Here is a 15,348-nt window from a genome sequence, read left to right on the forward strand (position 1 = left end):
CGCCATCTTGGATCAGTGGCACCATCTTGGGTTGGTGAATGTCATCCTGGGTTGGTGGTACCATTTTAGAGTAGTAGGTGCCATCTTGCATTAGTGGCGCCATCTTGTATCAGTGGCACCACCTTGGAGTAGTGGGTGCCATCTTGGAGTGGTGGGTGCCATCTTGGATCGGTGGCACCATCTTGGAGTGGTGGGTGCCATCTTGGATCAGTGGCACCATCTTGGAGTGGTGGGTGCCATCTTGGATCGGTGGCACCATCTTGGAGTGGTGGGTGCCATCTTGGATCGGTGGCACCATCTTGGAGTGGTTGGTGCCATCTTGGATCGGTGGCACCATCTTGGAGTGGTGGGTGCCATCTTGGATCGGTGGCACCATCTTGGAGTGGTGGGTGCCATCTTGGATCGGTGGCACCATCTTGGAGTGGTGGGTGTCATCTTGGATCGTTGGCACCATCTTGGAGTGGTGGGTGCCATCTTGGATCGGTGGCACCATCTTGGAGTGGTGGGTGCCATCTTGGATCGGTGGCACCATCTTGGAGTGGTGGGTGCCATCTTGGATCGGTGGCACCATCTTGGAGTGGTGGGTGCCATCTTGGATTGGTGGCTGCCATCTTCGAGTGGTGGGTACCATCTTGGAGTGGTGGGTGCCATCTTGGATCAGTGACACCATCTTGGAGTAGTGGGTGCCATCTTGGATCGGTGGCACCATCTTGGAGTGGTTGGTGCCATCTTGGATCGGTGGCACCATCTTGGAGTAGTGGGTGCCATCTTGGATCGGTGGTACCATCTTGGAGTGGTGGGTGCCATCTTGGATTGGTGGCACCATCTTGGAGTGATGGGTGACATCTTGGATCAGTGTTACCACCTCGGAGTGGTGGGTGTAATGTTCGAGTGGTGGACGCTATCTTGGATCAGTGGCACCATTTTGGAGTGGTGGGTACCAGCTGACACAGAGCCACCACTTCATGGCTAAAGGATGGTTATATAGCAAGTCGGGAGGAGTGGAGAATCAGAGCAGGAGCAAGCTGGAGGTGGCTGCAGGGGTGCCCTCTGTCTCCAGTGATGGAGGTGGTATGGTGCACACAGCAAGGGCCACCAGGTGAAGAGGGCGCAGCGAGTCACCGACTCCTGAGCAGAAACCCAGCATATCATGACTCCCTGACTCAGCAGAGGCCTCAGAGTTCTAAACAACAGTAACAGGCCCCAGTGGGGGTAGAGAATGCGACGTGGGTGTCACCCCTGCTGCTTGGGGCGAGCTCCAAGCCCTCCTTTCGAGATCTGCTGTGCTGTTCCAAACCAGAGCTCAGGGCTCATCCTTGAGTGTCCTGTCCGTTCCATGAGCCTCTGGAAACACCCATCACCTGTCCTTTGGCCTCAGCATCTTTAAAGATCTCTGGGGAAGTGTCACAGGTGGCCAGATGACAGAAAGTGTCTGTTCTCCATGTGAGCAGGTGAGCAGCGAGAAGATACGGTTTACAACTGAGACCCACTATGTGCCCAGCACCAAGGCAGGTGGCCGAGGCCCTACCCCGTGGGGCTCCAGCCGGTGGACAGAGAGAAGTAAACAGGAAAACAGTGAAAAGCTCAGTAGGTGCTTCAGAGGAACCCCGCAGGCTTCAGTGCAGGAGAATTCCATAAGGGGAGGGTATCTAACTGGGGTGGGGTATCCTGAGCAAGCTCCCTGAGGAGGCGGTGTTTTCATTTCCCACAGCGCTAGTGCTGCTGTTAGAAACACAGCTTAGGATTCGCACCCCTGTGTACCAGCTCTGCCTGGCGGTCACCTCACGATGTCTCCACAGGGACAGGGCTCCAAGCCTGCCACCACCAGGAAGCTCTGGCTCCTGGGGACGAGAGTATATCCGTGGCAGGAGGCAGGATGCGAGGGTCCAGGGGTTCGCTGTTAAATGTTGAAACCAGGAGAGGGGAGGGGAGGGGTCAAGTCGAAGCTGGGACACCCCCCGACACTGGGCTGCTGCAGAAGCATCATGGCACCGACTTAGCGCCACAGGGCCGAGGCCACCTGGGCTTCCGTCTGCCTGGCAGGATCCACACGGCCACGGGGACCCTGAAAGACATCTCTTTTCATGCTCTCCCTTTAGACGTCCTCGCAGTCCTGTTGACAGATGTGCTGCTGCTGCTCCAAGAAAAGGATCAGAAATACGTCTTTGCATCCGTGGTACGTGTCCTGTCCCTTCGCTACTCAAAACCTGCCCACATGGAGGCAGCTGAGGGGCAGGAGCAACCAGGGGGCTACCTCAGTGCTGGGGCAGGGGGGTGGCCTGAGAGCATGGTGGCTAGAGAAGCACACCCATATGTTAGCCTGTCGCCCCAGGCCCTCCCAGGGCCAGAAGGTGCCAGCAAGGCAGGAATAGACTTTGCCAAAACCAAGGTCCCGTGCAGTGGCTTGAGGGGGCCTCAGGGTCATGCCAAGGCTGCCCGGTCACCCCTGAGGATGCGGCTCAGGCAGCCGCCATCCTGTGAGCTGTGGCTGCGTTGGCCCCATGGCCCACTGGTCCTAGAACAGCCACATTGCAGGAGCTCCCCGCTGGGGAGGACTCGGAGTCAGTCTGGGGTCCATCCACCCCACCTGGCCCTCGTCTACCAGGGAGTTGGCCTCTTCCCCCTCTCACCTGGGTGACCCATGAATACCCACTGCTGAGTCCCCCTGGAGAGGATGAGGGACTTTGTCACTCAACTCTGGAGTCTCATCCCTTTCCCAGAGACTTAAACTGGCTTCTCAAGAAGTTTCCAGAAGTAGGTTGCGCTGTCACGCCCATGACCCCAGCAAGCGTCATGCGTGCTGTGTGTTCACTCCCACGAGGGCGACACCATGTCTGCTGCTCCCCAAGTGCCCCACCTGGCCACCCTCTGTGTGTGCCTGGATCCTGATCATCACCTCTGCTCAGAAAGACCCCAGTCCTGTTGGGTCAGGGCCACCCCCCTCAGCCCTCACTTCAACTTAGTCACCCCTTTAACAACTCTGTCTCCATATACCATCATGTTTTCTGAGGTTAGGACCTCGGCATATGGATTTAGCTAGGGTCAGTGGCGGCTAGAGACCAGTTCAGCCCATAACAACCAGTTACAAGCGTGCCTTTTACTGGTCGGTCAGAGCACTGCCTCTTGGGGGATGCCCAGAGATTGGGAATACTGCTTGGCTCTGATTGTTTGGGACACAGGTTTGGGAGGAAGATGTGTTTGTTACCATAGACCACCAGCTGTTATGTTGCTGAGATTTGTACAGCATTCATGCATTAGCGATCATAAAACATCTTTTAAGCACATTGAACAGACACATGAAAAATGATGTGAGGATATCATCACCATAGTGCCTTTTTCCCCTAGATGGAAAAACCTTTCTCCCTTGAATTGGAGGATAAGCGGGGTGCACGCCCCCACCCCCGTCCCCTTCCCCTCCAGCTCGCGGTTCCACAGCTGTGGGGCAGCAGCAGGTACAGGGTCACCCTCCCTGTTCCCCTCCCACCTGTGCAGGACTCCAAGCGCCCCGTCATCTCGCTGCAAAAGCTCATCGTGAGGGAGGTAGCCAACGAGGAGAAAGCCATGTTTCTGATCAGTGCCTCCCTGCATGGGCCCGAGATGTACGAGATCTATACCAGCTCGAAGGAAGACAGGAACACCTGGATGGCCCACATCCGGAGGGCCGTGGAGAGGTGAGGGGCCCGGCAGGCCTTCCCACCCCCCATGGCTGCACCCTCGGCTCTGTTGTTGTTGCTCAGTCACTCAGTCCTGTACGACTCTTTGCAACCCCCTGGACTGCAGCCCACCAGGCTCCTCTGTCTGTGGGATTTCCCAGGCAAGAATACTGGAGTGGGTTGCCATTTCCTTCTCCAGGGCATCGTCCCAACCCAGGGATCGAACCCCCATCTCCTGCATTGGCAGGCGGGTTCTTTACCACTGAGCCACCAGGGAAGCCCTTGGCTTCGGCAGCTGGCAAGTTGGCAGATGCCTAGAAGTGCCCGTGAGGTGCTGGGCTCGCAGGCAGGCGGGAGACCCCTGTGCTTTTCCCCTCCCTCTCCTTCCACCTCGGTGCTCTGTCCCTCCCCTCATCTGAGGGCAGGCAGACAGCCCCACTGGGCTCCTTCCGACATGACTAACTGCATGTCTCTGGGACAGGGATGCAGGGTTGGCAGCTCTAATCTTCTGTATTGGTGGGCTGTCTCCCTCCCACAAAGGGGGCTGTTCTTCCCCCTCCAACCACAGACCCCAGCCCTGTGGCTCCGTGTGATGCCTGGCTTATGGTCCTCAGATGGGGCCGGGGGTCTGGCCCCCATGCCCAGCCTGCTGCCTCTCTTTATACCCAGGAGCTTCCCTTAGTCTGCTCAGCCTGCCCTCAGTGCTCAGCTTCAGCTCTGCTGGGCTGGCAGCCTCCCATGCCTGGGAGGCCCCAGGGAATGAATTGCCCCAAATAGTGTCCAGGTATTTAAAACGTGTGGCCGATGGTTTCCCAACACTTGGAGACTGGATGCACGCTGATGGCTGTGTCTCCCCCTCAAGGTTGGCCACTAACAAGCTACATCTCTCAGCACATCAGAGATGCTTTTTGCAGTGGCTTCTCCAGGTGGACCTCTGCCAGCTCAGAGGCAGCCACTCCCTGGAGTGCACTCACCCATCCGTCCCCTCTCCCTACAGCTGCCCAGACGAAGAGGAAGGGCCCTTCAGCGAGGCCGAAGAGGAAAAGAAGGTGGTCGAGACGCGTGCTGTGAGGCTGAGGGACTTCCAAGGTGAGAGGGGAGGGAATCAGTCCGACCTCCACACCCATGACCCAGCCCTCACCTGGTGACACGGCCCCGGGAGCCCTACTGGGCCCAGTGGTGGCCGTTCCCTTCTGTCCCATGAGGGCTGGCCATGGAGCGGATCCTGCCCACACATCCAGGGCTTGAACCCAGGCCCTTGCCCTGGGATAGTGATCTTCCAGGGAGCGTATGGGAAAGGGATTGGGGGGCTCTGGGGTTCCTCCTGGGGTCCTCGCTCAGGAAGGGACTCGACGTGGTATCCCACGTCAAGTGTGTCAGACCCTCCAGGTCCCTGTGAGAGCTGGGACCCCCACGGCCTCCTCCTAAAGTCGAGTGGATTCAGGCCATCCTGGTTTTGCAACCAGCCACACCGGCTTCCTCTTCCATCTGGATATTTTTTTAACTACGTTATCGAACTGTATTCCACATACCACACAGGTCACCCATTCACAACATGCCATGCAGTGGCTTTAGTCTATATCAAAAGGTGGTGCAACCGTCCCGACAGTTTCAGGCTGTTTTCATCACCCCAAAAAGAAACCCCATCCCCATTAGCCATCACTCTCACTCTTTCTCCACCCCTAGACCCTGGGAACCTCTGTCCTACTGTCTGTCTGGGAATTTAGCTATTCCACACATCTCTTATCAACAGGGACATTTGTCCCTTTGTGACGGGTCTGTCTCACTGCATGATGTTTTCAAGGTTCATCCGTGCAACAGGCTCTTTTCTTTTTTAAAGCTGAATAATATTCCATCTTATCATTGGACCACATCACGCTTATTTTCCTCCCCAGTTTTCACAGCTTCCTGTGCAGTTTCAGCGAGGTCATTGCCAAAAATAAGTCCAAGTACTTTTTGATCTCAGTCAATTCCCCTCTTCTCCCGTTCTTATCGTGATCTTTATATTCAACTTAGATAACATGGAAGCAGTAAGCACCTAAAATTAGGTAGTGTGTATTTTATTTCTCTGTGTGAGGAGAGGTGCACGTTGGAGGGTATTCAGGAATAAAATTATTCAAAGGAAAGGGGAAATCCCCTTGACCCCAAAAGTATCATGCTAACATACTGCTCATTTCACCCCCTCCTCACTCTTGTATTCCTGCCGAAGGGTAATTAATAAAGTACAGGCCTTGCCCAGACACATCTCCACAAACACCTCAGAGTCATCCAGGAATGTCTCGTTGTCACCCATTCCTGACGAGTTGTGGTGGATTAGAAATCGGTATCTTCTTCACTGAACTCTTCTTTCCCATCTTGGACCGAAAGCCAATCTCATCCTTCACACTGGAAGGTCAGGGACCCTCCCATCAAAGCTAGGATCGAGACAGGGCCCCTCCCCTACCATCACCACCATTAGTATCTCCACCCTGGACTTTCCAGCCAGGGTAATAATGGGAAGACTCTGAAGTAAGAGATCACAGTTGCGGAAATTCCCTTGTGATCCAGTGGTTAGGACTCCACACTTTCACTGCCAAAGGCACAGGTTCAATCCCTGGTCGGGGAACTAAGCTTCCACAAGCCATTCTGCACAGCCAAAAAGAAAATGGAAAAAAAAATCACAATTGGAAGGGAGGTGGCAGAATTATTTTTTGCAGGTGACAGGATTATCTGCCTAGGAAATCTGATAGAATCAACTGGAAAACTATTGGAAATGTTAAGAGAACTAAATAATTTAGCTAAATAGGATGTGTGTATATATATATATATATATATATATACACACTAGCAGTCATGTGAGAAAGTCTAGTAAAATAAGTCATAGTCACAGCAGCAAAAAAGCTATAGGGACTTCCCTGGTGGTTCAGTGGTTAAGACTCCACACTTCCATTGCAGGGGACTCGGGTTGATATCCTTGGTCAGGGAACTAAGATCCCACATGCTGTGAAATGTGGCCAGAAATAAAAATTTAAAAAGTATAAAACCCAGAGACTTGTAAGAAGGCTTTCAAGATTAGAAAACTAAGTCTTTAAAGGCTCTCGGTTTGTCCCAAACTAATAAATTTAGTCTGCTATGGCCCTGCCCCACACTCCCACCATATTTGATCTTTTTATAATTGAGGGAAGCAAGCAGGAGGCAGGGCCACACCCTTGCCTGCCTCTCGGGAATTCTGGATGAAGGGAGTGGTCCAGGACAGGATGAGGGTCAGTGGGAACGCCGGAGGCCCTCCTGGCCCAGCGAGGCATCATGACAGCCGGTTCCTGGGGGAAACCACCCCAGAGGAGGCTTACCACCACCTCACGGCCACCTTGCAGAGCGACTGAACAGGAAAGACCAGCAGATTGCACAGAGCCTGAGTGAGAAGCAGCAGATCTACCTGGAGATGGCCGAGATGAGCGGGCTCGAGGACCTCGCCCTGTCTCGGCTTCTCTTCCGGGGAGGGGACCCCCCTGAGAACCTGCAGGGCGAGCTGATTCTCAAGTCAGCCATGAGTGAGAGTGAGTAGCCACCAGCCCACCCCTGCAGCCCAGCCCCATCGTTCCTGGGGCCTCCCAGGGGACCCCAGGCCGGGCACACAGCCCTGTGTGGCCTACCAGCCACCCCATCCCCGTGTGCTTCTGCCCGCTTCTGTTAGAGCTGGAAGGTCCCTGGACCAGTTGGGTGCCAGCCCCTCGATGTAGACTCCAAGCACCATCTCACATTCACTCAATAAACATTCCCAGTGCCTGCTGAGCTCCAGGCCCCATGCTGGGCAGGGGGGATCTCAAATTGACTGAGATGGTTCCTCTTTCTGATAAGTGGATCACTGATGCTCTCCCCAGAAAAAGATACACATACAAGTTTGATGGGTCATTTTAGGGGCTCCTGGTCCCTGTAGCTGAAGGGTGCTGGCCGATAAGCGGCCTGCTTCCCAGAGCCATCAGGGTCCTTGTGGAGCCCCTAGCATCTTCCACATGGCTGCTGAGTCCTGTGCCAGGCCAGGGGCTTTGCTGGGCAGGACGGCCAGTGCTTATCCAATCTGACAGCACAGCCAGGGCTGCTCTTCCATCAACCGGCAAGACAGACAGGGTCCTGCCCTCCAGAACTTTCCATCAGAGTGAAGGGAAAAGGCGGGAAGGGTCCCATGTGGACTCAGTCTTGCTCTCTCCAGCCAAGCCACCGTCTCCGATGTCTGTAGTCACCACTGTTCCTGGGCCCTGAAACTCCCTCGTGTCTGGTGCCTCAGCCTAGAACATTCTCCCCACCCCCTCACCTGGCCAAAGTTTGTGTCCTCAAGCACCTTGTGTGACCACCCCTGCCCCCTCCCCTCGAGGCCACCTCCTGTGTCTCCTGCCCATCTGTGTGACCATCAGCACACAGGTAGTGGCCATGCTGAGTTCCCTCCCAGGCCCAGGGCCCCCCACCTCCCACCCCATGGTCCCCTGAGATCCCACCTCTCCTGTAGATTGGCATGTCCTAGGCACAGCACCTGTGCAGGGGGTGCCCAGGATAGTGGGTAACCGACACCCTTTGAGGCCTCTGCCTGGGTCCCTGAATTTGGCTCTGAATGCCCAGGGTGGAGCCAGAGGGTGACTCAGCTCCCCTCCATCCCCTTCCTTCCACAGTCGAAGACATCCAGAGTTTCATCTGCAGGCGGCTGGGCAACGCCTACTGCCAGGCAGAAGACGGGGGCAGCGCAGGCAGCCCAGGCAAGGGTAAATGGTGCTGCCACCTGCTGGGGACCCCGGAGCTCGGCAACCATGGGAGGGCGTGCCTTTCCATGGCATCTGGGCATTTGCTCTTCAGCATCTCTCTGCTGCTTCCCTCGACCTTCTGTAAACACCAGGGTCAGGTTTCTGGAACTTCCCGGGTTTTGTCAGTCATGTTCTGACAGCAGCCCCCAAGCCAGTTTCTGCGGCCCAGGTTCCCTACCCAGCCAGGGGATGAGGTGGGGCGGGGAGCAGGGCAGGTGGGACCCGAGGCATCTCACGCGCCTGGCTTGGGGTTTCAGATGGCAGTCTTCAGAAGAACATGTGCAGCAGTGACCTCAGCCCCCGAGACTGGCAGGGCCTGGTGAGCAGCCTGGACTCGAGGCCTGGAGATACCCAGGGGGCCCCCGAGGAAGCCTCAAAGGTGGTACGTTGCCTCCTTGGGATGTGCCTGAGCTCAGTACAGAGTCAGCCCATATCCCTATAATTATCCTCTGAGGCCGAACAGCCTATGTTTGGTTTGTCTGGTTTTTCCCTCTTGGGGCAAATAGCAGCCAGTGCTACCCCACTCGGCAGTGACTAATCATTAATGTGCAAAAGGACATGCGGGTTCCTCCTGCAGTCCCAAGGAAGGGCGGGGTGGGAGGCGCACAGGAAGGAGGCAGGGGAGGGGACCCGCTCAGGGCAGTGGCCTCATCAGTAGGTGAGAGGTACTAGGCGGGGACCACCAGCTGGCAGTCTACACAGGTGTCCACCTTCCACGGATGTGACGTCACTGGCTGTTCCTCTCTCTGGCTCCTAAGGCCCACCCTTGCCAAGCACTGGGCTCAGAGTCCCAGCTCTGGGCTCCTAAGAGCCTCGCACATGGGCCCACACCCCTGCACCCTCCTACCTCCCAGGAACCACCCTTCGCCCTTAATTCTCCAGACACCAAGGCTGGCACAAGTCAGATGAGCAGAGGTGGGGCCAGTCCCATGCTAAGGGGATGTCTCATCAATAGTAAGTGGGTCCCACTCAAGTCAGATTGGCCTGTAAAGGCTCTATGTGTTGATGCTGTCTCCCCAGGCAGAGTCACCAGGTGCAGACCCCGGCCCCCACCCACCTGCGGTCCTGGAGTTGGAGGTAAGTGAAGGTTTGTGTGTCCACGTCCCCACACCTACTCCCTGGGACCCAGCGGGGCTTCCTGCAGCGCCCAGTGGCCCTGTCCCTCTCTCCACAGCTCGTCCAGCGGATCCAGACGCTGTCCCAGCTGCTCCTCAGCCTCCAGGTACGGGGCCTTTGGGGAGCGCAGCGGGCCACATGTGCCCTCCTCCTTCAGGTTAAGGCTGGGGGCTGGAGGATGGCCTGGCTCTTCCTAAAGCCGGCCCTCCCTTCCCCTCCCCCAGGTGGTCATCGCCCAGCAGGACAGCTACGTGGAAATTCAGAAAGCAGCCATCCAGGAGCGCGAGAAGCAGTTCCGGCTGCAGTCAACACGCGGGAACCTGCTGCTGGAACAGGAGCGGCAGCGCAACTTTGAGAAGCAGCGAGAGGAGCTGGCAGGCGTGCAGAAGCTGCAGGGCCAGCTGCGGCTGGAGCAGCAACGCTGGGAGCGCGAGCGGGAGCAGCAGCGCCGGGAGCTGGACCAGGCCTCGGCGCGGCTGCAGCAGCGTGAGAGTGAGTTGCTGCGGCTGCAGGAGCGGCTGAACCAGGAGCGCGAGGAGCTGGAGCGCCAGCGCCAGGCCTACCAGCATGACCTGGAGCGGCTGCGCGAGGCCCAGCGCGCCGTGGAGCGGGAGCGCGAGCGCCTAGAGATGCTGCGCCGGCTCAAGAAGCAGAACACAGCGCCTGGGGCGCTGCCGCCGGAGGCACTGGCGGAGGTGAGCACCGGCCTAATGGTGCCTGTGCCTGAGAGCCTGAGTGTGCACATGCGTGGGTGGGTACGTGCCTGTGTTTTCGGGACAAGGGAGGAATGTTGACTCCATCAGGCCTACACCAGACTCTATGCCCAGATGGGACCCTCCGAACTAAGAGGCTTCGGTTAAGCCATGCCGGGCCCGGGAGGTGGGCAGGCACGCCAGCTCCATCCAACCTCCAAAACCCCACCTCCACCCTGGAGCCTGCAAAGTGTGGGGGCTGGTGCATGGCACCGTGCTGATCCGCAGGGCGCTGCCCCTCCTCAGTACCCCAAGAAGGGCTTCCAGCAGGAACAGCGTTGGGATGTGTCTTCTGTGGCTTTTTCAGACCCAGCCTCTAAGCCACACTCCCAGCTTCAATGGGAATGGGCTGGATGGATCCATGACCCTGACCAAAGCACCAGGGCCCCGACCCACCTCGCTGGTGTCCAGTGCGGGGTCCGAGTACGCCGAGCGCCCCGAGGTGGCCCGCAGGGACAGCGCCCCGGCCAAGAGCGAAGTGCCCATCCAGCTGCTGAGTGCCACCAACCAGATCCAGAGGCAGGCAGCTGTGCAGCAGCAGATTCCCACCAAGTTGGCAGCCTCCACCAAGGGCGGAAAGGACAAGGGAGGCAAGAACCGGGGCTCCCAGCGCTGGGACAGCTCGGGTGAGTCGGGACTTCCTGGCACCCCCTTCCCTCCCCTCACCTGGTGCCCTCCTGGCTCATTACCTCTGGACCAGACACCGGCAGGAAACCCCAGCTGGTGATGGCGCTGAGGCCTGCGCCACGCACACACAACCACCTACCCACCCCCAGAGACTTCAGAACTCAGTTCCTGTTCCCACCTTGGCCCTCAAAACTGGGATCAGACACAAGGGAGCACCTTGGTGATTCAGAAACGGGCCTCGGAAACCCCCGTGCAGAGGGGGAAAGTGTGCCAGTGACTGACACTGCTTACTCCCCACTGAGTCCTCGCCCCAGAGCCAGTGTTCCCCAGTAAGAAGGCCCTGGGGCCCTCCTGGGGAACAGGGCCCTGGTCCCAGGACCCCAGGCTGCAGCATCACAGAACCTCTTGTCTGAAGATTGAACGAGTCCAGGGGCCCCCCTCGTTCACCAGGGGTGTCTGCTCTGGGTTTTGTCAGTGAATTCGGGGCCTGTTGTCTGAGCGGCGTCCCTCCCTGGGAACCAGCACTGGAGAAAGTGTGGGCGAGGAGTGGGGCGAGGTCCAGGTGCTCTGGCACTGGCAGCGAGACTGCAGACCCCAGTATCTTCCACCCTCTTTCAGCCTCGTTTGACCTGAGGCAGCCGCTGCTTCTCAACAAGCTCATGGGCAAAGAAGAGAACACCTCTCGGAACCGCCGCTCGCTGAGTCCCGTCCTGCCCAGCTCCACGCCCCACCAAGGTGAGCCAGCCGGCCCAGCCCCCTACCCCCTGGCACCCACAGTGCCTGGCTGATGCGGACACCCACCACCCCGTCTCTCTTCCAGACCCCAGCCTTCCAGCCCCGACCCCGGGCCCAGCCGATGTCCCCACCGAGTCCCTCCCCCTCAAGACCTGGGGGCCATCCTTTCCACCCGGGGCCCCGTCCTCCACACCAGTCAACAAGGAAGAAACCGGCAAAGAAGACGTCATCTTCTTCTAGGGGGCATGGCTCGGGGTGCAGACCCCTCCCTGCACCGCCCACTCTTCATGCTCTGTGGCCCCACCCCACCCCCAGCCCACCCTCTCCCCTTCCCACACAGGCCTCCTCTGACATCTGCCAGGACGGGGCAGGCAGAGCTGGCCTGCTGTCTTGAGGCTGCTCGCTCTGAAGGATTAGCAGTGGTGCCTGGGCAACTTTGTAAACCTTTTTTTTAACGTGAAAAGGAAAGTTTGTAATGGAAGGCTGAAGCAAAGCTAACCCACTGGAGCTGCCATCTGCCATCATAGCACCCCATTCCAGCAGAGGAGAGTCCCACTCTGGGCTATCTTTCCAAGGTAGTGACCAGAGCCACCAGGAGACCCTGCAGCAAGCCACAATGGCACCAGAAGGGGCCTGATGGGGTTGGCTCTGTCCACAGAATCAGGCCGAAATGACTTCTAAAGCAGAGACACGAGTGGGTTTGTGGTGAACTTCTAGGCCAGGATGCGACCCCACCCAGGGGTGGCACACAGTTCACCCAGGACAGAGGGCCACAGGGCAGGCAGGGTGGCTGAAGGGGTTGGCCCATGGCATGCAGGTATGTCCTGCAGGTTCGGAATTTCATCCTGAAAGGGGCTGACCGGGAGGGGACAGACCACCGCTCATTTTAATCTGGTGGAGGTTTTTAAAACCCACTCTTGTCGAAGTTGGTGCTTTCCCAAAGCGCCTCCCAGACTGAATGCCTGGGAAGCCAAGCCCAGGGCTTCCACCAGGGCTGGCGCATGCCTGAGGGTCCCAGCCCTGGATGGAGAGTCCTCCTTCCCCATGAGGTGGCCCCCAGCTGGCATCTCCAGTGGATGGGCAGATACTGAGGTGACACAGAGCAGTGGGAGCAGAACTTGGAAGGGACCAGTGTGGCCTGGGCAGTCACTGTTGGCAGCGAGTGCACAGATAGCCGCCTCACAGGCACCTCACGTCCAGTGAGCTGTCGCAGGTTGTCATCAGTCCCCCAGAGGAGGGCAAGGACCACTGGTCCAGCCTCGTGGTGCAGCCGCAGTTGTTGGGGTGGTGCCGCGCGTGACAGTGGGCACACCCACATTCCAGCTCTGGCCAAGTGCAGGCTCGGGGCCAGGGAGCAGTCCAGCCTTTTCCTGCACCCCAGACGCCCCTGCAGAACCCAGTATCCCGCCAAGCATTGGTGGGAAGGCAGGGTCTGGGGTGGAGCAGGAGCTTGGGCACCATGGCCCACAGTGACAAGGAACTGACCGCAGTCCTGGAGTGCTCCAGAGGAGCAGTGGCCCCCTCCCCGGGACACGTCCGGCCACCCATGCCACGTCTGTAACCACTGTGTTTGGTCCTGAGACGCATCGGAGCACTTTAGAAAAGCTGACTTTACATTCCTGTCCTGTCGTGAAGAGGACATTCCTGGGCCCCGTGCCCCCACCCACAGGATCCTCTCACCCACCCAGGGGATTCCTGCAGGGATAAGTTCAACGCCAAGTGGTGGGAATCGGCCACAGAGGCTTCCAGGTGGTGCCTGCATCGGGGCAGCACCATGGGCCCGTCCCACCAGGACCCCGAGGCCACTCCCAGGTACAGCCCAGTCTCGTTTGTAAAGTTAGGAGTTGAGCAAACATTCCTACTTCGGTGGGGTCTGTGCACATCTTCGTTAATTGTGACCATGACCTTAGTCAACCCGACGATCATTTTTTACAATGATAGCAGCATCTCCTCACTGGGGGTTATGTCTGAACTGCTCTAGAACTTAAGACCTGACTCTTGCAATAAACGTGTCTAGGGGGAGCGGACCGGAGTCACTTTCTTTGGGGTTTTGTTCTAGGACAACCTGCCCAAACTTCAGTGCTGCAGTCTGCGTGGCGGGGGCAACAGCACTCAGACCCTCTGTTTTGCTAGGACCCTGGGGAGCCCTGGACACCAGGCCCAAGGCCTGCTTGATGACCAGACTGTGATTCTCCACTTCTCCTGGCGGGGAGTGTAGGGAGGCAGGGACATGTCCCAGGCCAGTAACAGCCCTCACCCCCAGTCCCACTTGGCATCAGCTCCGACTAGTGACGGGATAGACCGCACAGACAACCCAGGCCAGGCAGCCTGCTCTGGATTCCACCTGGACAGTCAAGGCTGGAGGCAGTGGCAGTGCTGAGGTGGCCCCCCAGCGCATGGGTCCCCACCCATTTAGGCTGCCCCCCGCACCATGGTCCTGGGATGTCAGCCTCCTCGACGAGGGGGGACCCTACTGGCTTCTGGACCTGTCAATCTCCCTCCTCAAAGGAGCCTAATTTGCCACACACATGCTCCCCCACATCCCAAGAAAAAGCTGTCTATGCCCCTGGGGCTTGGTCCCCTGGAATCATCATCTTGTTTGACCCCAACCTCTAACTGACCTGCCAGCCCAGGGAAGGGCACCGGGCAGGGGGCACAGCCACATGACTGGCAGTGCCAGCAGCTGTATCCCAGCCCTGCTGCCCAGGCCCTCGGGGATGCCAGCCCCTGGGGTACCTGTGACCTGCCGCATCACACACACAGGTGTTCACGTGGTTCCCTGGCAAGCACGCTGCCTTGCAGGTGTTAACTCAGAGTCTTCAGACAGGCAGGTGCCACTCTGACCCCCACCCTGATCTCACAGGTCCTCTGGGTGCCTGGAAGGCAGAGGGAAGGGGGAGAGTGACCTGGCCCAGCCTCCTAACCCAGAGGGAGCACCCCAGATGGACGGGGCAGGGGCTCAGCTGGAGGCCAGGTGGGGTCCTTGTGTCCTGTGAGACCCTGAGCAGCCCCACACCCCAGCTGTTGCCCACCACGTACCTTCTTTGTAAAAGAACAAAACATGGCTGAAACCACAGGCTTCAGGGCCTGTAAACACGACCCTTCATTGGCTCTTCCAGGGGCCAGTGAGTGAGGGGCAGGCGTGGGCCGCCCACCACCTGCCAATATCACCTGAGGCCACACATGCACGTGGCCTCTCAAACCCCAGATTGGAAACAAACTGGTCCCTTCTCGCCCGCCGTGCTTTCACAAGCTGGGAGCCTCAGGCATCTCCACTGATGATGCTCAGAGCCCTCGAAATGCTCAGACCGGCCCCGAATGGACCACGGCAGCCCTGAGTCCACGCCGTGGCTGTGAGGTGCTTCAGCCACGACAGGCACCCCGCGATGCCTGGGAGCTTGAGACCCGGGCAAGGCCTGGCAGAGGAAGCAGCATCCACAGCCAGCCAAGGGTGCCCAAGCCCGCGGGTTGGGAAGGAAGGACCGCCCTCTGTGGCTGAGCCTCTTGGGGTCAACAGGCTGCGTTTGTAGCATCGGAGGGGAAGGTGGGCTGGGAGGTGGTGCTTCCCGCTGCAGCTCCAGCCCACAGGAGGCTGAACCCTATTAGACCCAGGGGGCGCCCCCAACCTCTGGGGAGAGAGGGCGTGAGAATAAGCAGACGGAGACACGGGGCTTAGGAATCAGCTCACACCTG

General features: G+C 58.3%; 1 protein-coding gene across 7 annotated transcripts in view; it reads left to right on the forward strand.

The window, feature by feature from the left end:
* Positions 1-13,682, forward strand: part of ARHGEF18 (Rho/Rac guanine nucleotide exchange factor 18) — a 101,015-nt gene extending 87,333 nt beyond the window's left edge. For all 7 annotated transcript variants that reach the window (XM_061422259.1, XM_061422258.1, XM_061422262.1 and 4 more), the window contains 12 exons: positions 2,100-2,176; positions 3,493-3,671; positions 4,651-4,742; positions 7,007-7,189; positions 8,297-8,386; positions 8,683-8,807; positions 9,446-9,502; positions 9,600-9,647; positions 9,766-10,236; positions 10,601-10,919; positions 11,539-11,655; positions 11,741-13,682. In XM_061422259.1, the coding sequence (XP_061278243.1) occupies positions 2,100-2,176; positions 3,493-3,671; positions 4,651-4,742; positions 7,007-7,189; positions 8,297-8,386; positions 8,683-8,807; positions 9,446-9,502; positions 9,600-9,647; positions 9,766-10,236; positions 10,601-10,919; positions 11,539-11,655; positions 11,741-11,895 (1,913 nt within the window). In that variant the 3' untranslated portion in view covers positions 11,896-13,682. The remainder of the gene's footprint in view (positions 1-2,099; positions 2,177-3,492; positions 3,672-4,650; positions 4,743-7,006; positions 7,190-8,296; positions 8,387-8,682; positions 8,808-9,445; positions 9,503-9,599; positions 9,648-9,765; positions 10,237-10,600; positions 10,920-11,538; positions 11,656-11,740) is intronic.
* The last annotated feature ends 1,666 nt before the right edge of the window (positions 13,683-15,348 follow it).

This window comes from Bos javanicus, chromosome 7 (genome assembly GCF_032452875.1).
Source record: "Bos javanicus breed banteng chromosome 7, ARS-OSU_banteng_1.0, whole genome shotgun sequence".
NCBI classification, from domain to species: Eukaryota; Metazoa; Chordata; class Mammalia; order Artiodactyla; family Bovidae; genus Bos; species Bos javanicus.